General features: G+C 40.7%; 1 protein-coding gene across 4 annotated transcripts in view; it reads left to right on the top strand.

Annotated features, from left to right (window-relative positions):
- The window catches only part of LOC121321985 (CDK2-associated and cullin domain-containing protein 1-like), a 129,845-nt gene that overhangs the window by 26,577 nt on the left and 78,331 nt on the right, over positions 1–24,937 (top strand). For 3 of the 4 annotated variants that reach the window (XM_041261375.1, XM_041261374.1, XM_041261373.1), the window contains exons 4-5: positions 14,340–14,435; positions 21,461–21,563. In XM_041261375.1, the coding sequence (XP_041117309.1) occupies positions 14,340–14,435; positions 21,461–21,563 (199 nt within the window). The remainder of the gene's footprint in view (positions 1–14,339; positions 14,436–21,460; positions 21,564–24,937) is intronic. The other variant, XM_041261377.1, reaches the window with a different exon arrangement.

The raw sequence follows: 24,937 nt of genomic DNA, 5'->3' as shown, positions 1-24,937 counted from the left end.
ATAGTGTGTGGTCATTCTGGGGCACCAAGGCAATTCTAGTGGGCAGGAAGGAAAAATATAAATCCAATCGAAAACAACAAAACATAAACACACACACAATATATATTTTCTATATTATATATATATATATATATATATATATATATATATATATATATATATATATATATATATATATATATATATATATATATATAGCGCCTTTCATAGTGGCCCACCATCACAAAGCGCTTTGCAAAATACGAAACTAGGGTGTGTGAACTATGCATCCGCTGCAGGGTCACTTACAGCAACGTCTCAACTAAAGACAGAGGTTAAGGAGGTTAAGTGACTTGTTCAGGGTCACACAGTGAGTCAGTGGCTGATTAATAATAGCCATTTTCTATACTTTTGAGGCATAAGCAATTAGGAAATAACATTTACTACCCAGGAACAAAAAAAATTAAAATATTTGTTACACGAATGTAGGGTTATTGGAGTTCATACAAAAAAGTAACCTTTTCACTTCCTATTTAGTTTAATTGTTGAGCTTATTGCTTCATTTTCTTTATGTTAAGTTTTCATGGCATTTTGTCAACGCACAACTGTTGCATGAAACTACAGGACTGCAGTTTAATAATCAGGGTTGCCAGATCTCTGTGAAAAAATAAAAGCCAACTTGACTTGAAAAAGAAGCCCAAATACCCCTGTTTGTCATTTCCGGTCACATGAACGTTAAATGGTCTATATCACATTATTCAATTTGTCTATGGCTTTAAAAAAAAATACTGCACTCCACAAGGAGTGCAGGCTGCGCCCTGAGGCCTAGAGATCTCTGGTTCGAATCAAGGCTATGTCACAGCCGACCGTGAAATGAAAAATAAATAAATAAATAAATTGCTGGGCAATATGTGACAACCTTCATAAAAATATTGGTATACTGAAAGTAAAATAGTATAACGTAATAGTAAACCATATATTTTGACATGGGCATACTAAGTAGACAAATCTAAATGTAAAACTAAATTGCCAAAATGGTTTGATAGATCAATTAAAAAAAATATTCAGCGAAAAAAGGCACTTTACAGAGCATTAAAAAAGGACCAAAAAGAAAGTACGCAGAAAGAGTACACAGAACTGCAAACGCAAGTCAAAAAGGAAGTTAGAAAGGCCAAGAGAGAAATAGAAATAAACATTGCTAAGGGAGCTAAAACCAATTCCAAAATGTTTTTCCAATATTACAACAGCAAGAGAACATTCAAAGAGGAGATTAAATGTTTAAGAGATACAAATGGCAAAATCATAGATGAAGAAAAAAAAAATAGCAAATATGTTAAATGATTACTTTTCACAAGTTTTTACAAAGGAAGATACTGACAACATGCCCCACATGTCATCCAGTTCCTGTCCAGTTTTAAATAACTTTAGCATAACTGAGGCAGAAGTGTTAAAGGGACTAGGAGCTCTTAAAATAAACAAATCCCCTGGGCCGGATGAGATCCTCCCAGTAGTACTCAAAGAAATGAAAGAAGTAATTTACAAACCGCTAACCAAGATCATGCAGCAGTCTCTTGACACAGGCGTGGTACCGACAGACTGGAAAATTGCAAACGTAATACCGATCCACAAAAAGGGAAACAAAACTGAACCAGGTAACTACAGACCAGTAAGCCTGACTTCTATTATATGCAAACTTATGGAAACTATAATAAGATCCAAAATGGAAAATTACCTATATGGTAACAGGGTACTGGGAGACAGTCAACATGGTTTTAGGAAAGGGAGATCGTGCCTAACTAACTTGCTTGATTTTTTTGAGGATGCAACATCGATAATGGATAATTGCAAAGCATATGACATGGTTTATTTAGATTTCCAGAAAGCTTTTGACAAAGTCCCGCACAAAAGATTAATTCTCAAACTGAACGCAGTTGGGATTCAAGGAAACACATGTACATGGATTAGGGAGTGGTTAACATGTAGAAAACAGAAAGTACTGATTAGAGGAAAAACCTCAGAATGGAGTGTGGTAACCAGCGGTGTACCACAGGGATCAGTATTAGGTCCTCTGCTATTCCTAATCTACATTAATGATTTAGATTCTGGTATAGTAAGCAAACTTGTTAAATTTGCAGACGACACAAAAGTAGGAGGAGTGGCAAACACTGTTGCAGCAGCAAAGGTCATTCAAAATGATCTAGACAAGATTCAGAACTGGGCAGACACATGGCAAATGACATTTAATAGAGAAAAGTGTAAGGTACTGCACGCAGGAAATAAAAATGTACATTATAAATATCATATGGGAGATATTGAAATTGGAGAAGGAATCTATGAAAAAGACCTAGGAGTTTTTGTTGACTCAGAAATGTCTTCATCTAGACAATGTGGGGAAGCTATAAAAAAGGCTAACAAGATGCTCGGATACATTGTGAAAAGTGTTGAATTTAAATCAAGGGAAGTAATGTTAAAACTGTACAATGCACTTGTAAGACCTCATCTTGAATATTGTGTTCAGTTCTGATCACCTCGCTATAAAAAAGATATTGCTGCTCTAGAAAGAGTGCAAAGAAGAGCGACCAGAATTATTCCGGGCTTAAAAGGCATGTCATATGCAGACAGGCTAAAAGAATTGAATCTGTTCAGTCTTGAACAAAGAAGACTACGTGGCGACCTAATTCAAGCATTCAAAATTCTAAAAGGTATTGACAGTGTCGACCCAAGGGACTTTTTCAGCCTGAAAAAAGAAACAAGGACCAGGGGTCACAAATGGAGTTTAGAAAAAGGGGCATTCAGAACAGAAAATAGGAGACACTTTTTTACACAGAGAATTGTGAGGGTCTGGAATCAACTCCCCAGTAATGTTGTTGAAGCTGACACCCTGGGATCCTTCAAGAAGCTGCTTGATGAGATTTTGGGATCAGTAAGCTACTAACAACCAAACGAGCAAGATGGGCCGAATGGCCTCCTCTCGTTTGTAAACTTTCTTATGTTCTTACTTACAGTATACTACTTTTGTTAATAAGGTAGATAAATGAGAAAAAAAAAGAAAAAGGTGCAGCATATTTAAATTATAGGCTACATGCTAGTAGAAAATGTTAGGTTAGGAGTTCCGATTACGGTGTCATATGGCGTAGACTCAAGAAACGCCTCTCTCCACCATATTACTTATTTTTTCTCACATCTGTACAGTTAACTCAACAATATACCAACATATTTCAGTGAAACTCTCCAGCTACAACACAAAATGTCTAAATCGAAGGATAGGTGTCCACAACCTTCAGAGGATCATTTAGGTCACGATCCGATAGAGCAGGAGCTCGTAGGCCCAGCCGCCACAAACTCTTCACTGGCTATGCAAATTACTGAGATCCTGCGTTCGGAAATGTCGTCCTACAGATCAGAGTTCCTTAAATTCAGGGTTGATACGCATACCGAATCCCAAACATTCCACACCGAAGTACAGGCATCCCTGGAAACACTTAAAGAAGCGTTGATGCCCAGCATGCAAGACCACGAACGCTCGGTGGCAGATATTGATCGCAGGGTTACCTCTTTGGAAACCTTGTGTTCCACCCTAACGGATAAAAACAAGGCCCTACTGGAGAAAGCTGACAATTTGGAAAATCGTTCTAGGAGACAGAACTTGCGCATTATTGGCATCCCCAAAGGAAAGGAAAGCAATAATCCAACAGCTTTTATGTTCTCATTCTTTTCAAAAGTCATTGATGTAGCTTCTTTCCAGAAGGATCCCGAAATCGACCAAGCTCACAGATCTTTCGCCCCGAAGCCAAGGACTGGGGAGAGGCCGAGACAGATGATTGTCCAGATGCATTGTTTCGAGGATGAAGAAAAAATTCTTCGCCAGGCAAGAGGAAAGGGCCCACTGACATATAACGGCAATAGAATCCACATCTTCCCTGATCTCAGTGCAGACCTGGCACGAAGAAGAGCATCCTACAATGGAATTAAGTCACAGTTGCGAAGTGCTGGGATTCAGTATGGCCTTTTACACCTGGCTCGTTTGAAGATGACCATTAATGGCAAAGCACACTTCTTTACGACTCTAGGAGATGCATCTCTCCACTTTCAGAACCACATTCAACCGAGCCACGCTTCGGCGGACACTTCAGTCACGTCCTAAACTGATAAGTCACATATTACATCCTTTTTCAGTCTTTTTAGCAAGATGAACAGTAATCATTGCTTATGTCTTGCAATAAAGTACGCATATAAACATTCCTTTTGAAACTGGAATGGACATTGTACAAAGTCTTGAAGTGCACAGTAAGTTATTTCACTAGCCCAGGGATGCCAATGTGTGTGTGTGTGTGTGTGTGTGTTTTTTATTTATTTATTTATTTAAAAAAAAATTATTAGTATTTAGTATTTGTTATTTTTAATTAGTATTTTCTCTCTGCCTTTTCACATTTTTAAATGTTTATGTGCTGGGGGGATTAGAATGGCTGAACTGGCTAAATTTATTCATTAATTTATTCATTCATTCATTCGTTCATTGTCCTTTTAGTTAATTTTTTTTATTTTTCTCTGGTTCCCAGCAAATCGCCTCCAGCAGATTGGGCATCATACTTTTATTTTATGTGATTTCCTTTTTACAATAATAACTGTAAGTGTGTGTGTGTGTGTGTGTGTATATATATATATATATATATATATATATATATATATATATATATATATATATATATATATATATATATATATATATATATATATATATATGTGTGTGTATATATATGTATATATATATATATATATATATATATATATATATATATATATACACACACACACACACACACACACACACACACACACACACACACACACACACATATACATGCACCACTTGTTATAGCACTTACAGTTTCAAATAAACCATCAACCCTCCCCTCGCCGCTCCTGGCGCTTTAACTCACTTCTACTCTCAGATAAAAATATTGTTGAATTTATTTCTTCCCAAATAGCCGCCTTTCTGGAAATCATTTCATATTCGGTGCAATTAAGGAAACATTACTTGAGCAGATTGTCTGAACTCACAGACTGGATTCTAAAAATAGATGAGGAATATGCAAATAACCCAACCCCTGACCTTTACAAAAAACGGTTGGCCCTTTAAACAGAGTTTGATTTCTTGTCCAGAAAAAAAAAATGAGCAGGTATTACTTAAATCACGTTATACATTTTATGAACATGGAGACAAAGCCAGTAGGATTTTAGCACATCAACTCCATAAGAGGGAAGTATCTAACCTTATTACAGGAATAAACATCCAGTCTGGCTTAACAACTATCAACCAACAGGGAATCAATGATGAATTTAAAAATTATTATTCAACACTTTACTCCTCAGAATCTTTGGACAATCCTGCTCAAATAAACGCATTTTTTAATAAACTTAACATTCCCACTCTTAACCCCCAAACTAAAACTGAATTGGACGAACCCCTAATGCTATTAGAAATAAATGAAGCAATAAAATATATGCAGAGCAGAAAATCGCCAGGACCTGATGGTTTCTCCACAGAGTTCTACAAAAAATGTGCCCCACAGCTGTCTCCTTTGATGTTACCTGTTTTCTGAAGCCTTAACCCTCCATCAGGCTACAATATCTCTGCTCTTAAAAAAGAACAAGGATCCCCTTGTCTGTGGATAGGCCCATTTCCCTTCTCAGTGTTGACGTGAAGGTGCTCGCAAATGTCTTACCCTCCATTATTTCACTGGATCAGATGGGGTTCATTAAGAGATAGGCAGTCTTTCTTTAACCTCTGTCACTTTTGTAATCTGATCTATACACAGTCCACGTCACAATCTCCCTAGGTTCTTGTCTCTAGACGATGAAAAGGCATTTGATCAAGTCGAATAGGACTATTTGTTTGCTACCCTTCACAAATTTGATTTTGGCCCCAAATTCATATCTTGGATCAAGCTGTTATATCCGTTCCCTGAGGCCTCAGTTTGCACAAAGAGCACAAATTCTGAATATTTTACATGGTACTAGACAGGGTTGTGCACATATAAAAAAGCTGCCTCTATCAGGGCCCTGCTGTGAGAGGGAAGTCCTTCCCATCTCCTGTTGAAGAGGGACGACCTCACAGTAGCACATCGCCATTTTCTTTCGAAAACAGGTCAGCTGGGGACACGGCCTCAAAGGGTAATGGTTGTCATTCTCTTTCAGGGAACCAGGGTTATGGTAATAACCTAACGTTCCCTTTCAATTTGAATGACAACCACTACCGAATGGGAAAGCTGTACCAAAGCTGTCGTGGCTCCAGATTACTGATAGTACAACCCCACAACGATAGCCTCAGAGCTCTTATGACGCCTAAGGGCATGCCACCTGCAACACCCTAGAGCCCAGGGAGGGCTTCACACGTTTGCAACATCAATGCGGTAAAAACACGTAAATGTCTGACTACCTGTCCATGTAGCAGCATTGCAAAGCTCATCCAAGGAGGTGCCATGAAAGAGAGCCCATGAAGTTGCTTGGCCCCTGGTGGAATGGACCGTAATGTCCCCTGGCATGGGGGAGTCTGTCTGTTCATACGCCAAGCGTATGGCATCCGACACTCAGTGTGCTAGACGTTGCTTCGAAAGGTGCTTGACCTCTAGTCGGGACCCATAGCAGACAAACAGATGGTTTGACTGTCTCCTGGACGCCTTCCTATCCAGGTAACAGCGCAGAGCCTGGACCGGGTAAAGCATGTGCTGTCTGCGATCATCCTCGGAATCACGCGGGGGAGGTCTGAAAGCTTCCAAACCCACTGGTTGGTTAATATGGAATGATGAAGCCACCTTTGGCAAAAAGGCCAGGTTAGTTTTTAATGTTACCCGTGAGTCATTACCAGTGAAAGCCATACAGGTGTCATCGATGGACAGCGCATGAAGCTCACTTACTCTTCTAGCTAATAATGGCTAATGGCTAATAAAAACACCACTTTGAGGGAAACAGGGCACAGCTCTGCTGAGGCCATGGGCTCAAATGGGGGACCTGCAAGGACCCCAAGCACCAGCCCCAGATCCCACTTAGGGACCATGCTTTTCATCTGAGGACAGAGCCTCCGGGCCCCTTCAAAAATTGCACTGCCAGGAAGTGTGCCCCAGTGGACACAGAGTCAGTTTTATCGTGGCACACCGATATTGCTGCCAAGTAGACCTTCAGAGTAGATGCAGATTTTCCCACATCAAACAGTTGTAAGAAGGTTAGAATTGTCACAGTAGGGCAGGTCACATGGTCGTGACCCCCAGCAATGCAGTAGTTTTGGAAATATTCCATTTATACAAATACTTGGCTCTGGTGCTAGGCACCCTAGCAGACTGTAGTGTCTCTACCACTGCGTTTGGCAGTCCTCGTCTGGATAGACGGCTCCGTTCAACGGCCAAACCCAGAGTTGGAGCTGGGCTGGGTTTGGTGCCCCCCCCCTCACCGCTAGGCTCTGGAGGTCCTTGCAGAGCAGGAGCTGCCACAGTTGGCTCCACAACATGTTGGAGAGGAGAGCAAACCAGGGGTGCTTCGGCCACCTGGATGCGACCAGCAAAACCTGGGCTTTGTCCACCCTGATTCTCTCTAGTGTCAGGGTCAGCAGCGGTAGCAGAGGGAACGCATACAAGAGCTCCTGTGGGCAGGGGTGAGCTAGCACGTCTACTCCCAGGGGACCCCTTCTCTCTCCATAGAGAACCACAGGGGGCAATGAGTGGACTCAGCTGTTGCAAAGAAGTCAACGTGTACTGTACGAAATCTCTCCCAAATTTGTTTCACAACCAGAGAGTGCAGTCTCCACTCCGAGCTGTCTGGAGCACCTCTGGACAGGAAGTCTGCTGCTCTGTTGTCCACACCGGGGAGGTGGACCGCCCTGATGGAACGCAAGTTTCTGTGTGTCTAGGACAGGACTCTGTGCGCCATATGGTGAAAGCCAGGTGAGCGCAGGCCACTTTGGTGGTTTATGTAGGCGCCCACTGTCATGTTGTCTGTCTGGACCAGCATGTGTTTGTGCACGAACTGCTGGCGAAAATGAGATGGCACTAGGGCTACTGCTTGCAGTTCTTGGGCATTTATATGCAATTGCTACCAAGGTCCTTTCCACTGACCTTGTTTTCCCCTTCAATTCCAGACCGCACCCCAGCCCAGGCTGGAGGCGTCCGAAGTGACTACTTCCCTTCTGTGAGGGGAGCCGAGGGGGAAGCTGAGGTGAGATCCGAGGAGCCACCACTCCAGTGTCTTCCGGCATTGTCTGGACACTCACACCAGCTGGTGTAAATAGTGGACCAGGTGCACCTTGAGCGCATTCACCCAAGCTTGAAGCGGATGCATTCCCAGCAGCTCTAGGGGAAGGATTCTTGAGGCGGCTGCCATCAGCCCCAACAACCTTTGGAATATTCTGACCTGTAGAAGAGCATCCTCTCTGAATTGGAAGAGTGTGACTTCCAACGACCGAGTCCTGTTTTCCGACAGTGAGGCAAGCATGCTCAGAGTTCAGGAACACTGTGAACTAAGACATTGATGTATGGAGAGCCCTAACTTCTTGACATGATCTATGACCTGTCTGGTGTGTGCCTTGGCTCGTGATTTGGAAAGCGTGCAAACTAGCCAATCGTTCAGTTAGTTCCGACTACCCCGCAGCATGAGAGGAGTCAGTGAAAATGTACAGGGTGCCAGTGACAGGCCAAATGGCAGAACGCAGAATTCGTACGCGCTGCCTTGAAAGGCTAAGTGTAGCTATTTTCTGTGCATGGGACGGATCGGGACATGGAAGTAGGTGGTGGTCCCTTACCACCGGCTCTTCCTCTGCCTGCTTGCTTGGTCTGTGGTGGAGGGCGGTGTTCAGGCCTTGTTTCTCCTGCAGGCTGTGAAGCCACCTAGGGCGCTGGCGGTAGGCAGGAAGACGCAAGAATTTTGACGCGACCTACGTGGCCTTGTGGGACCTCTCAAGGCTCACATCAATGGTTGCTCCAAAGGTCTGCCTCCGGTGTAATAGGGGCATCTAATAGTGCCACCTTCTCGGTCTTCATGACCTTGGCCTGGGTTAGCCAGAGGTGTCTGCGAGTGGCTACCAGCGCTGCTAGAGACCCGCCTTAGTTGCCCGTTCCTGCAGCCTTCCCGCCAGCTGCGACTGATACAGCACCAGTATGGCCATTGCATTGGCCGACCGTCCTACCGTCAGTAGTCCTACAGGGCTTGGACGGGCAAGTGGGGTCTTTTGTCCCCTCTGGTGAAGGTGAAACATTGCACCAGCACCGTGACTGTGTCCCCAATGGTAGAGAACATGCCTAGGCCAGCTTCTTGGGCTCATGCGGTGTGTAGCAGGGACCCTGCCATTCTGGAGCCTGAGGGAGCGGATGCCGGGTTGCCCCAAGATGCTCGAACCAGCTCCAGGAATTCCTGGCACAAGGGTAGGGCTTGTTGTGGGTGCCCTTTTTGTTTGAGAAAACAGTTTTCCTTCCCCTCCTGTTCTGCCGGCCAGAGAATGTCCGTGGCTGCGTGCTGCATCAAGGTCCATTACTCCTCTATTTGTGATATATGCGGAAGGGGTGGTATCGAGCCCTCCGCTGTGGCCTGCCCAACTGAAGTGGCGGGGTCGGACACATCCGACCTCGGTGCTGTGAACGACAGCTCGCCTGTCTTGGGGGATGAGGATTGTGAATGGGGAAGTTGAGGTTGCCCAGTGGTAGGGGGCAGTCACCTAGGTGGCGACCATCTCGCCTCCACGGAAGGGTTTCTACGCCTTGGTGGTGGGGAGGGTGAAGATGATCCAGGGGTAAGGGGAGCTCCATGGTCACAGTGGCAGCCGGGGTTCTTGAGGACCTTTGGGAAGGGCCTTCTACCACCGATCTCATTCTCCCCAGCCCTGAGGAGAGAGACTCTGCTGGCGAGAGGGCTACCCTTATGCGCTTAGTTTGTTTGGAGAACTTACGGCAGAGAGAGCAGTCCAACTCTCCTGCCAGTGCCCTGGCCGCGTGGTCTGGCCCTAGGCATCTGGTGCAGGAGGAGTGTTCATCCTGCTGGGGAGCTTTGCCGCAAATTGGTCACACTGGTGGATCCCATTGGAGGACCCTGTAGAGCACAGTGAAATAGCACTGGGCGTTGGTGCCGAGCAACGTGTTGGTGCCGAGCTGAGTAATCGACATCCATATCGATGCCCAGAAAAGCGCGGACGGAACTGGCTGTCAACTTAAGTGTATCGGCTAAGAGGAAGCGTGGTCTGTGCCGAGCAGTCGGTGCAGAGTCTATCGGCGTTGAGGTCAGTGCCACGCAGAGCGCCGTCAGTGCCGAGTCAGTCGGCGCCGAGGTTGGTGGTCTGACCAGTGCTGAGTTTAATCAGCATCGTGAGCATCGCCGAAGATGTTTCCAACTGGTGCCGTTCAGTCGGCGTCGAGGAGATGTCCAAGCGGGTGACGAGTTAATTTGGCGTCAGGGTCGGCGCCGAGGAGAGTGCAGTCGATGCCGTACTAATGTAGCCGAGTCAGTCGGCGTTGATGGGAAGTGCAGCCGCATTAGGAAAGCCCGAGGCTCGGGAGGGGCACGTAGGCCCGAGCTGCAAGGTAGCCTATGCCGAGTAAATCGGTGTAGAGGATGACACCGCGAACGGGAATTTTGAGGACGGCCTGTTCTAACAGATTCACAGTTGTGCCATATTCTTTCCATTTCTTAATAATGGTCTTTTCTGTACTCCGGGGGATATTCAGTGCTTTAGAGATGTTCTTATATCCTACCCCTGTTGAAACAGCAGGAATCGGGATTCACCAGACCAGGCAGTGTTTTTCCAATCCTCCAGTGTCCAGTGTTTTCATTCCTTAGCCCACTGCAACTACAGTTTCTTGTCTTTTGCTGAAAGAAGTGAAACTGTGTTAGGTCGTCGGCTGCCATACCCCATTTGTGTTAAGGTACGACGAGTTGTGCATTCTTTTATGGGTCTTTCGGCACCAATATTGTACTAAACTGTCAGTTGACTAACTGTAGCCTGTTTGTTGCTCTGCACAATTCGTGTCAGCCTCCTTTGGCCTCTTTCATCAATGAGCTGTTTTCGACCATTGGCCTCCCATTGGCTGGATGTCCTTTGGGTGGTGGACCATCCTTGATACAGATGGGAAACTGTTGAGCATGAAAAACCCAGCAGTATTGCAGTTCTTGACACACTCAAACCGGCGCGCCTGGCACCTACTACCATACCCCATTCAAAGGCACTTAAATCTTTTGCCTTGCCCATTTACCCTCTGAATGGCACACATACACAATCCATGTCTCAATTGTGTCAAGGCTTAAAATCCTTCTTTAACCTGTCTCCCCTTCATATAGTTTTCACCTGGATTCCTCTTGTCAGTCTATTTCATGAAAAGAGCCGGTGTTCCTAATGTTTTGTACACTAAGTGTGTGTGTGTGTGTGTGTGTGCATATATATATATATATATATATATATATATATATATATATATATATATATATATATATATATATACACACACACACACACACACACACACACACACACACACACACAGTGCCTATAGAAAGTCTACATCCCCGTCAGTGCCTCAGATTTTTTCCGCTTAACTACACATCATACTCAACACTGTTAAGGGAAAAAAAGTTTTTATTGAGAAAAAAAACTATATATTAAAAATAAAAAACTGAAAGATCATAACTGGATAAGTCTCCACTCCCCTGAGTTAATACTTTTTGGAAGCACCTTTGGTAGCAATTACAGCTGTGAGTCTGTTGGGATAGGTCTCTACCAACTTTGGTCAAATATTGCCAAATCTAGGTGTGCATTCTTCTTTACAAAACTGTTCAAGCTCTGTCAAGTTTCTTGTGGAGCATTGATGGACTGCAATCTTCAAATAATGCCACGAATTTTTGATTGGATTTAGGTCAGGGCTCTGGGCCACTCAAGGACATTTACCTTTTTTTTCCTTAGCCACTCCTATGTATATTTGGCTGTGTGCTTTGGGTCGTTGTCATGCTGAAAGGTGAACTTCCGTCCCAGTTTCAGCTTTCTTGCAGAGGGCAGCAGGTTTTCCTCAAGGACTTCTCTCTACTTTGCTCCATTCATTTTCCCTTCTATCCTGACAAGTGCCCCTGTCCCTACCGATGAGAAACATCCCCATAACATGATGCTGCTACTACCATGCTTCACAGTAGGGATGGTGTTCTTTGGGTGATGTGTTGGATTTGCGCCAAACATAATGCTGTGCATTTAGGCCAAAAAGTATTTTGTTGCATACTTCAAATGGGATTCAAGGTGGGCTTTCTTGAGTAAAATACAGGCCAGATTTGTGGAGTGCTTGGGATATTGTTGTCACATGCATACATTGACCAGTCTTTGCCATAAAAGTCTGTAGCTCTTGCAGAGTTGCCATTGGCCTCTTGGTAGCTTCCCTGATCAGTCTCCTTCTTGCTTGGTCATCCAGTTTGGATGGACGGCATGATCTAGGCACCTTCCACTTCTTAATTAGGTGGGCAATAACGTTTTGCATGTTTGATTACCTTGCACACCAAACAAATGAAAGAAGCGCCAAACTTTGGTGTCATTTTTCTCTCAGACTCCGTCTATATACTATTACAACCCACAAAAAGATCTGACCAAATTCAATGTGAAAAATGTGCAAAAATGCAGAAAATCAGACAGGGGGCAAATACTTTTTCACGGCACTGTATATATTAACTTACTGTCAAGAACGTAATCTGTGTTGTTGCTTAAAAGTTACTGAGGCTCTGAACAAATACAGGATGCTGATACATGTTTTGTTTTAAATCAGTCCCAACTGTAGCAGTGTGTCGAGTGAAACAAATAATATTTAACATTACTACACTGCCATGTGCCGCTGTTTCAGAAAGTTTGTTTTTTAATTTTTTTTTTTTTTACCTTTTCGTTTTGAAGCAGTGCACTATCAGCAATCACTACTACGTTGGGCTACATTCTGAAGGCTGGTGTACTTCAGCTAGGTGTCTTACAGTACTGACATGCTGAGCTGCATTCTGCAAGCTGATGTACTTCAGCTGGGTGTGTTACAGCACTGACACGCTGGGCTACATTCTAAAAGCTGGTGTACTTCAGTTTAGGCTGATTTTTTTTTTCTGAAAACACCAATTAATTTTTTTGAAAGAAGTGAAGACCACATTTCATCATTATTATTTTTGCATAATAGGGAAGCAGAAATAGAATTGTTTATAAGAGAGCACCTGGAAATTAATGTTGAATGACTGTCAGAAGAACACTTATACATCCTGCATGCATTCAAGAAAATGTGTATCATTATACTTAAAAGCAAGGAGCCCAGTTAAACAAAGAAGAGCCTGTTAATCCTTGGAACAATGTGTTTCTGTATCCTGTACGGCTGCATTTCAAAAGAGAAAGAAAAACACTGCGTATGAATGCAGTTTGGAAATGGACGCTGGAGTCATTGAGTTCTGTAAGATGGTTGCTATAAAGATTATAGTGGAGAGGTATTGCTCCAAGTGTCTGGCATACTGTGGGGTATAATATCAGATGCCTGAGTTCACAGTTTAAAAGGAAAGTCTAAAGCCTGTGTTTGTGTATCAAAATATTTAAACCTGGTAAAGCACAAATAGCTTCAAATTATAATTGACAGGTTTTATTTATTTTTTAAAACTTTCCCTTACCTTTTATGGTATTTTCAGTTCAGATATTCTCAATAGTTATGATTTTTTTTTTTTTTTTTTTTTTTTTAATATGACCTGGACAATGGGTTTGAACTTTTTTGAATAGCGCAGCAACTTATCAGAGTTGCTAGAACTTCTCATTTCTCATGCACTTCCTTTATTTCAGCTAGTGGATTTCCATGGCTACCTGTAATGTCATCCCTGTAAAGATCTGAAACAATCTGATTCTGTCACATCGTATACACAGTGTTATGAGAACACTAATAAAGTTGACCTGCCTAAGTATTATTCGAATAAAACTTCAAAACTGTTGAAACACAAAGCTGGTCCAGGGAGGGGTCAAACTAAAGGGAGTGGAGATGCACTAACCACAATGAGGAAGAGCAAAAGAAATTGGAAGTTTCTGGGTTTTTCAGAACAGCACAAAGCATAAGCTGGTTGTATAGTAGTAGACCAGATAGGTACTATCTATGTATTAACTGATTAACAGCTTAAAAGTTGACAAGGAACATTTATGCTTCACTGCTAATGCGGTGTAAAGTGAGACATCAGTTCTATACTTAAATGCAGGGAAGGGAGAAAGGGAGGTTGGGGGTCTTCAGTTTGAACCAGACATCCACTGGATCCCAGGCTTGTATAGACCAGACTTGTATTAGGGGTACTGCAGTACTATTGACTGTTTTTTTTCCCCATGATTGCACTGTTTTCTTGACCTTTTGCAGGCCAGTCCTCCAGACCAGTACATTGAGAAGTTTGACACAGCCCTCGCCCAGTACATGGGAGCATTACAGAGCATTGTGCCTCTATTCATATACATGGTGAGTGGAGCCAAATACATCCCATTCTTTATTGCGGGTGCACATCTTATTAACTGTGCTCATTAGACTAAATATATTAAAGAATGGATGAACAAGTAGGAAATCCCCTTAGCTTGCAGTATATGGTCAAATCAGTAGACCTCTATAAGCTGATGGGAGATGTGAGGGTTGACTTCACAAGGGTTATGATAGTGGGGCCCGTGCAACCAGCTCGTCCCTCAACACAGAGGCTGCATTCACCAATCTGTCTATCAAAACAGTCTCCTGGGTGGGAAAACCTTGGCCGGAAAGAACGCCACTTGCTAAAAGAGCATGACTAATCAAGCATGCAGACTTTTCAAACAGTGTGCCAGGGCAAATGTATGGTGGGCTGTTAAGACCATTATCTGATTATTTAGCCAATCACTTTATGCATGGTGATGGTGTTCTAAAACAAACTAGGAAACACTAGAGTGAATTTTGGATATTTAAATCAGAAGTTTGTTTTCTTTCTGTTTTTTAATCAGCATGCAATATTTGAAGGGCTCTATTAGATATCCTGTTTCCAGTCTTTGTCATCTAGATAGATGGATAATGTTATTTCCGCAGAGTGGCCTGCAATGTTGATTTTAATTAAACTTTTACAGTAATACTGAGGAGGAAATCTACAAATATGTAGATTAACAGAAGCTTTCAAATAGAGCGGGAAAAAAAAAAAATATACCTGAAGCTCCAAATAGGGAATCAGGGTGATTTGAATTGTTCAAAGAGGCTCGCAACAAATGATCGGTTAATCAATATATTGTTTTTTTTTTTATCTCTGCTTCTGCTCTGTGTCTTGTTAAAGATGAGAGGCATGACCTACTTTTGTTTTCACCTTCCTCAAACAAGTAGTAGAACCAATTTGGACAAAATGTTGTAAATATACAAACTTCCTTTGTTGCTATTCTTTTTTTCTGTTAAACTGAGGTACTGAAATTTAGCAAGATGGACTGTCATTCTGTATATCTATAAGAACATTATAAAGCTTGTAGAAAAAGAAGTACAAGTTTTACTTTTAAATAAAGCCTCAAGCATTAAAACAACAAAAAAAAAATGTTCTCAGTAGAACCCTATTTATATTGTGTTTTGCTCTCAATCTTTAGCATCAAAATAGATGATGCAGAAATACCGCTATGAATAAAGAAGTTAAATGAAATACTGCAAATTGTTTTTACAGTCTTCAAACCTCCATTTAGGGACAATTTTACATTCCAACGAAAGCTCTAATTATAATTCCTGCTAAATGTTGAAGACTGAAGTCAGAAAAACATATGTATATATGTGATCTTTAACTACAATCCGAGTTCGGGAGCTGCTCTTTAATTCAAGTTGCCTGCCATAAATCTGTGGAAAGGCAGACAGGCCAGGCCAGCCAAAGTACCTTTAGAGAAGTAAGCCAGCACCATGTACTGATGATCATACCCAGAATCTCAGTATTACCGGGGCCAAAGCAATCCGGAAATCTTCACAGTGAATTTTCATATGTAAAGTACATATTGTACAATATGGTTACATTGCTATTAGACAGTTTTGCTATCACAGCAAAATAATGATTAGTTTGCTTGCATGCTTGATGTTAAAAGAAAAATCCAACATCCCATTGGATCCGCTGTTAATTTTTTTTCTTTTGCACGAACCAGTCATCAAGCCATAATAATAAAAGCAACCTTAACATGCTTACTAATGGGCACACCACGTATTGAGCAATAAACAAGGCATGGAGTGTTCCACCTGTCACCTGATCGTCTAGAATGACGACTGTGGAGGTGTTCCGTATATATATATATATATATATATATATATATATATATATATATATATATATATATATATATATATATGTATATATATATATATATAATATATATATATATATATATATATATATATATATATATATATATATATATATAGACACACACACACACACACACACAGTACCAGTCAAAAGTTTGAGTACACTTGCTGGAAACTAGGTTTTTTTCATAATTGACAATGTTTTACGTCGTATATGTTGCTGTAAATACTTGAAAATGAAAGCACATGTTACAATATACAAAACAAAACAAAACATAAGGAGTATCAGTGTAATGTAGGGCACTTGTGGGTAGCTTTGCTTTGACTCTTCTGTCCAGTTCATCCCATACAAGTTCTATGGGATTGAAGTCTGGAGACTGGGCAGGCCAGGTCATTAGACTGAGTTATCCTTCACTTTCCTTCTTTGCTAGATAGCTCTTGCACAACTTTGAGGTGTGTTTCGGGTCATTATCTTGCTAAAGAATGAAGGACTGCCATAAGAAGAGGCCGTAATCCTGATGGAATGGCATGCCTCTGAAGTATGCTATGATAGCCATGCTGATTGAGCTTGCCATGGACTTGGTAAAGATCACCAACTCTGTCACCATCAAAGCAACCCCAGACCATGACACTGCCTCCTCCATGCTTGACAGTGGGAACCACACATGCAGAACTCATGCGCTCACCCTCTCTGCGTCTTACAAATATTCGGTGGTTGGACCCAAATATTTCAAATTTTGACTCATCGGTCCATAAGACCGACTTCCACTCCTCAAACGTCCAGTTTCTGTGATTTTGGCCCAGGCAAGTCTCCCTCTTATTCTGCACACTTAACAGTGGTTTCTTTCCAGCAATCCTTCCAGTTAGGCCAGTTTCATGCAGTCTCCTCCTGAACAGCTCATGTTGAAACATCTGTAATTCTAGTAGCATTTAGCCGGTTTCGCAGAATTGTGACTTGAATGAACTTGTTCTCTGTCACCCTTGGCATGCCTGACCTTGTTCGGTCCTCATGAGTGCCAGTTTCTTCAAATCGTTTGATGGTCTTGGCCACAGCAGTGACACTTGCAAAGTTCTTGCGATTTGTCTTAAAGATTGACCTTCATTTCTTAAAGTAATTACAGTCTTTTCTCTTTGCTTAACTCAGTGTATTTTGCCATTTTCTGCTCCCTTACATTCAGGAATGACAAACTTGTGCCTATGCTATCTATATTTATAGTAATCATGGAGTCACCTGTTAACAATAATTGGTGACAAAAGGTTGATTAGGTAACATGCTAGTTAATTCAGAGAACATCTGATACAGACACTTTTATAGTTAGGCCAGTGTTCTAACACTGTGTTTGACACATTTCAGACTTTTAACTGACTTGGGCTTCAGACGAAATCCCCTTGCTTTGGGTGACCATTTCATTGAAATTGACAAGATTTACATTTTCATTTAAAAAGTAAATTTTGGAATGCAGTTCACTTATGATTATCAGCTTATATAAGTACATGTATCATATAATGAAATATTAAGTGTTTATAGACACGTTTATACAGTTAAACGCATAGATAATCATGAAAAACCTGGTTTCAAGCAGGTGTACTCAAACTATGTTATATGTGCTGTAATTTAACTTTTTTTTTTTTTTTTTTTTCCCTGAACCCTTTTATGCCCCCCCTGGATCCATTCTGTACATTTTGAATTCTGCTGTACACCTAACTCAAACAATAGTGAACTCTTCTCACATAATGCCTTTAATTGCTGCTTGAAGTGGTATTTAAAAAAGTAGAGTAGTGTATTCATTTTCATACCTCCTAGCAAGTGCTTTCATTTTTGCTTCATGAAGCCAGTTTGTGCTGATAGGACGCTGTATGTTTGCAGTCCTGCACCGGCTCTTGAAGAAAGCTGGGAAAGTGAGTGTGAGCCAGAGCTGAAGAAAGCTATGTATTTATCTAAATGCTAGAAGTATCAGAAACAAAATTCTAGAACTTGAAGCTACTGCACTAACAGGTAACTATGATGTGATAGGTGTTACAGAAACGTGGTTGTCTGAGAGTGATGGGGACGAATATAATATTTGTGGGTATACACTGTATAGGAAAGACAGGCAGGACAGAAGAGGAGGAGGGGTAATGCTATACATAAAAAACAGTCTTGAAGCCCAGGTGTTAAACCTGGACAAAGAAAATAAAACCGAATCAATATGGGTCAGAATAACGGACAAAAATTCAAAAGGCATAATAATAGGAGCATGCTATAGACCGCCAGATTCAGACGGTGTGCACAATAATCTGTTATACAATGACATTAGAAATGTGTGTAGCAAAGGAGAAGCCATACTAATGGGGGATTTCAACTTCCCCCAAATAAAATGGGAAAACCCGGTGGGTAGAGCGAAGGATGAAATAGAAATGGTGGAAATGACAAATGACTGCTTCCTAACACAATTTGTGAAGGCACCCACTAGAGGGGAGGCATGCCTTGATTTAGTCTTTTCAAATAACGAAGATAGAATAACTAAAACAGAGGTCAGAGAACCACTGGCAAACTCAGACCACAACATGGTCTCATTTGAAGTGTTTTTTAAAACCCCAAAAGTAATGACTAAAGCTAAGGTTTACAATTTTAGAAAAGCAAACTATGAAGGTATGAAACAGAGACTAACAGAAGTAGATTGGAGTAAAATAGAGAAAACACCCACAGAAGAAGGATGGTTGTTCTTCAAAAATGTAGTACTAGAGGCGCAAAACAATTACATCCCTAAAGTAGACAAATCTAAATGTAAAACTAAATTGCCAAAATGGTTTAATAGATCAATTAAAAGAAATATTCAGCGAAAAAAGGCACTTTACAGAGCATTAAAAAAGGACCAAAAAGAAAGTACGCAGAAGGAGTAAACAGAACTGCAAACGCAAGTCAAAAAGGAAGTTAGAAAGGCCAAGAGAGAAATAGAAATGAACATTGCTAAGGGACCTAAAACCAATTCCAAAATGTTTTTCCAATATTACAACAGCAAACGAACATTCAAAGAGGAGATTAAATGTTTAAGAGATACAAATGGCAAAATGGTAGATGAAGAAAAAAAAATAGCAAATATATTAAATGATTACTTTTCACAAGTTTTTACAAAGGAAGATACTGACAACATGCCCCACATGTCATCCAGTTCCTATCCAGTTTTAAATAACTTTAGCATAACTGAGGCAGAAGTGTTAAAGGGGCTAGGAGCTCTTAAAATAAACAAATCCCCTGGGCCGGATGAGATCCTCCCAGTAGTACTCAAAGAAATGAAAGAAGTAATTTACAAACCGCTAACCAAGATCATGCAGCAGTCTCTTGACACAGGCGTGGTACCGACAGACTGGAAAATTGCAAACGTAATACCGATCCACAAAAAGGGAAACAAAACTGAACCAGGTAACTACAGACCAGTAAGCCTGACTTCTATTATATGCAAACTTATGGAAACTATAATAAGATCCAAAATGGAAAATTACCTATATGGTAACAGGGTCCTGGGAGACAGTCAACATGGTTTTAGGAAAGGGAGATCATGTCTAACTAACTTGCTTGATTTTTTTGAGGATGCAACATCGATAATGGATAATTGCAAAGCATATGACATGGTTTATTTAGATTTCCAGAAAGCTTTTGACAAAGTCCCGCACAAAAGATTAATTCTCAAACTGAACGCAGTTGGGATTCAAGGAAACACATATACATGGATTAGGGAGTGGTTAATATGTAGAAAACAGAAAGTACTTATTAGAGGAAGAACCTCAGAATGGAATGTGGTAACCAGTGGTGTACCACAGGGATCAGTATTAGGTCATCTGCTATTCCTAATCTACATTAATGATTTAGATTCTGGTATAGTAAGCAAACTTGTTAAATTTGCAGACGACACAAAAGTAGGAGGAGTGGCAAACACTGTTGCAGCAGCAAAGGTCATTCAAAATGATCTAGACAAGATTCAGAACTGGGCAGACACATGGCAAATGACATTTAATAGAGAAAAGTGTAAGGTACTGCACGCAGGAAATAAAAATGTACATTATAAATATCATATGGGAGATACTGAAATTGGAGAAGGAATCTATGAAAAAGACCTAGGAGTTTTTGTTGACTCAGAAATGTCTTCATCTAGACAATGAGGGGAAGCCATAAAAAAGGCTAACAAGATGCTCGGATACAGTGTGAAAAGTGTTGAATTTAAATCAAGGGAAGTAATGTTAAAACTGTACAATGCACTAGTAAGACCTCATCTTGAATATTGTGTGCAGTTCTGGTCACCTCGCTATAAAAAAAATATTGCTGCTCTAGAAAGAGTGCAAAGAAGAGCGACCAGAATAATTCCGGGCTTAAAAGGCATGTCATATGCAGACAGGCTAAAAGAATTGAATCTGTTCAGTCTTGAACAAAGAAGACTATGTGGCGACCTAATTCAAGCATTCAAAATTCTAAAAGGTATTGACAGTGTCGACCCAAGGGACTTTTTCAGCCTGAAAAAAGAAACAAGGACCAGGGGTCACAAATGGAGATTAGACAAAGGGGCATTCAGAACAGAAAATAGGAGGCACTTTTTTACATGGAGAATTGTGAGGGGCTGGAATCAACTCCCCGGTAATGTTGTTGAAGCTGACACCCTGGGATCCTTCAAGAAGCTGCTTAATGAGATTTTGGGATCAATAAGCTACTAACAACCAAACAAGCAAGATGGGCCGAATGGCCTCCTCTCGTTTGTAAACTTTCTTATGTTCTTATGTTCTTACTACAGTGAAACCTTGATTATCAGCACACCTTTGTTTTCCACACAGCCCTTTGGTAGTCTATCTTGTGAGCTCTGCTGCCCTGTTCTCGTAGAAAATGCCCTGTTCAGCCTGCAATCTCTGGTGTTTACAGTATTGTGTAGTGCAGTACTGTGTTATTTATTTAAAGTGGTTGAATTGTATGTTTTTAAGAAGTTTCTTGAATGAGAAAGGCAGTTAAACAATTACAATCACCACTGTAAATGGATGTTTTACCATACAGTGTATTAGCTGTACAGTTTAAATTGCTGGTTCATTTCCACATTTTCAGAAACGATTTTTGATTTCACACTGCACTACAGCAAACAAACCAAGCTAATTTTGTATGGAACTGAGACCACCTGAAGGGAATTGAGTATGTGATCTTTAATCTGTGACACCTGCAAAATGATGTGATGTTTCTCTTTTTGCAGAATAAATTTTACATTGAAACCAAGCTGAACAGAGACCTGAAAGAGGATCTTACAAAGCTGTTTACAGACTATGTTGCAGAAAAGCACATGTGCACCTTAATGCGTAAGTACACACTCAATTACATTGGGTTTTTATTTTTGCTCTGCTGCTATGCATGGCTCACAAAAGCCACTGTCTATAGTATTTTCCAACACACATTGATAACTAGGGATTACATATTGCATTTCTATTTTACTAACCTTACAGTAGTGGTGTGTGCACGTATGTATGTCGCACTTTATTTTTACTTTGTCTAAGTCTAGAGAGCCAAGTAACTCTCTTAGAAAGTTCTTTACAGAATAAAGTGTCATAATTTGGCGGTGTATCTGCTGAATTTGTTAAGTTCATTGTAGACAGACATCGTGGAATTGCTATTTTAAGGTTCTATATTTCTCTGATCATGTTCATATTCTTTAGACGACGTGCACTTGTTCAGGTAAATAAAGATGAGCACAGCCTGTATTGATGAGCGCTACTGTCACTTTGCTTTGATCTGCGGTACTTCAGAGTGTGCTTTTCATAGAGCAGCATTGCCTACATATTGTAAAGCACCACTATGTTGTTAAGTGACAGACAGGAGTTCAAGTTTATGGACATACACATCAAGTGAAATTGCAGTACTAATCCTGTGGGCAACTTAGATCAATCCAGTCTAGATATTGAATGAAGTTGTGGGCACTTTTGTGTAGAAAGGGCTTTCCTTAAAGAACAACTTGGTATTAATCATGTTATTTAGATTTACTCTGTATAATTTTCTGTTTGTCGTCATATCCCAGTGACTAGAGCTCATTCAAGCTCTTAGAATCCCGTCTAACCTTCAAGTACATGTCGTATCAGAATCCCCTATAACCTTCAAGCACATATCGTATCAGAATCCCCTCTAACCTTCAATTACATACCATACACAAGAGTGAACCCATTCAAGTGATTGCAGCTAACAAAATAATTTCATAAATCTTACCTGCTTTGCACTTCCATTAGCTATACAGGACTCAGATTTTAAAACATGATGTCTGGCACTACTTTATGTTAACTAAAGTTCCACAGTCCCATGCCTTATTCCTTGGGTCATTTCACCTTACCAAAGGGAGGGAGGGAGGGAAGGGAGGTGAGGGGGTGTGGATTGGAGTAAATTTATTTTTTCTTAATTAAATAATTTTAGGAAAAATCTATTGTAGCAAGAGTTTTGCTTTTGTGGATGAGGACAAAGTTACAAGAAATAGATGTCTACAATTATTTATTTCAGCTATTTTATTTTTAGTATTCATACCCTTTGGTGCTACGATAGTATTGTGTATAAATGTCAATATAGTAATGCAGAACCTAATTCTAGAAAATGCTGGATTGTAGGTGAAAATTTGTATAAAAGGGTTAAGCATAGGATGATTGTTGTCATTACAAATAAGTCAGTATGGGAGGAAGTAAAGAACTATCTGAAGGGAACCTTAGGCAGAAAATTATTTATTGTCACAAAGCTGGAGAAGGATGCAAGACTTTGCAAGATCCAGGCATTTGAGTATCCCAATTTCAACTATTGTTTCTATTATCAGGAAGTATAAGACTGGTACTGTCACAACGCTCCCTCGGTCTGGAAAAAAGAAGGTTCTTTCACCAAGAACAAGTAGAAAAATTGTCAAGAAGGTTAATAACAATCTGAAATCGACTGCCAAAGATATTTATAGTGAATTGACTGCAAGTGGGACTGGGGTTTCCATTTCAATCATAGGTCGAGGATTGCATGGTGAAGGTCTAAATGGTCGCGGGCCAAGGAAAAAGCCACTCTTAGGAAAACGTCACAAGGACAGTCGCTTAAAGTTTGCCAAACGGCATTTGATTGATGGATATGAGTTCTGGTCAAAGGTTTTGTGGAGTGATGAAACAAAAATTGAGCTATTTGGTCATGCTGATAGTCGTTACGTTTGGAGAAAGTCTGGTGAGGCTGTAGTGAAAAAATTAAGCTGACAAATGTTTTTTGATTCAAAAACACTATATACAAGAAAGGTATACCTCCAATACAATCATATAAGCAGAAGATTTAAACTGACTTTGGACAAGGCCTCAGTACAGCTCAGTGCATATGTTTGTATTAGAAAGCACAGATATCCATGGAGTCAATTTGAAAGAGATGAAAAGACTTTACAATATTTTATATTTATACCTTTGTAAATAATTGTTGACTCCACTCCCATTTGTGTTACTTCTGTCCAATGGTAGGAGTTTCCACTCTGTCATTGCACATTCCTTCTGCGGGAGGTGGGTGGTTTGCATATCACATTGTACCTAGCAAGGTGCATCCATCTGGTCTTTTAGTTCTCCTCCCCATCTCACACTATCTTTGCTAATCTCCTGCCTTTTGGCGTTTAGCTCAGACACCTATCTGTGACTTTGAGTCGTGTTAGGCTATGCAAAACTGCACGTAGCTGGTTTTGCTGATGGGAAATGAAAGAACTCAAAACTTACACAATAATGTATAGAAACTTAATATTAAAGCAACTGAATTAGTAAGCACATTAAAACGACTACAAAAACATTTACACGCTATTTAAACATAAAGATTAAAAACAACTTAACTATAAAAGACATACATACACGTAATGTAAAACTTATAATTAACCTTTTGCGGTCCTATGTTGGACAGGTCTGACATTACAGTTTTCCCTTTCCGACATCATCAAAAAGATGTCAAGCACAGGTCTCTAGTCGTTTTTTCTCCGGAAAAATCTGAGAAAACCTTTTAATAGCCGAGTGAGACCGAGAAAAGGAGCGGATCTGAGCAATACACAGAGGCCCTGCACCAAAGACCTAACACGGACATAAAAAAAACAAAAAAAACCCACAGAATTTTCCCATTTTATATAGGGGAATTTATATAATGGAATTTTTGTCCATTATTCTGACCCATATTGATTCGGCGTTGTTTTCTTCATCCAGATTTAACACCTGGGCTTCAAGACTGTTTCTTATGTATAGCGCTACCCCTCCGCCTCTTCTGTCCTGCCTGTCTTTCCTATACAGTGTATACTCACAAATATTATATTCGTCTCCATCACCCTCAGACAACCAAGTTTCTGTAACGCCTATCACATAATAGTAACTTGTTAGTTCAGTAGCTTCAAGTTATAACACTTTGTTTCTAATACTTTTAGCATTTAGATAAATACATTTAATGGTTGTGTTGCCTTTATTTTTGGATCTTTTCTCCAAGTAGATTGGTTCCCTTTTTATTTAAGTGCAGTCCGTCCCGCCTATATTGATAGTCCTTGTTGTAGAATGTGGTCCAATGTTCAAGATCTTCCTGTGTGCACCATGTTTTCAGCTATGCATTCAGATTAATTATTTTCAGCTGTCTGTATGCTCCTTTGCAAGGTGCCGACAATATCCCAGAAAATAAAATTTTTTGTCTTGTCTTTTAATTTCCTTCCTAGCTCTCTGAATTT

This window comes from Polyodon spathula, chromosome 10 (genome assembly GCF_017654505.1).
Source record: "Polyodon spathula isolate WHYD16114869_AA chromosome 10, ASM1765450v1, whole genome shotgun sequence".
NCBI lineage: Eukaryota > Metazoa > Chordata > Actinopteri > Acipenseriformes > Polyodontidae > Polyodon > Polyodon spathula.
The sequence above is the reverse complement of the archived record's forward strand: the minus strand, read 5'-3'. Positions and strand labels throughout refer to the sequence as shown.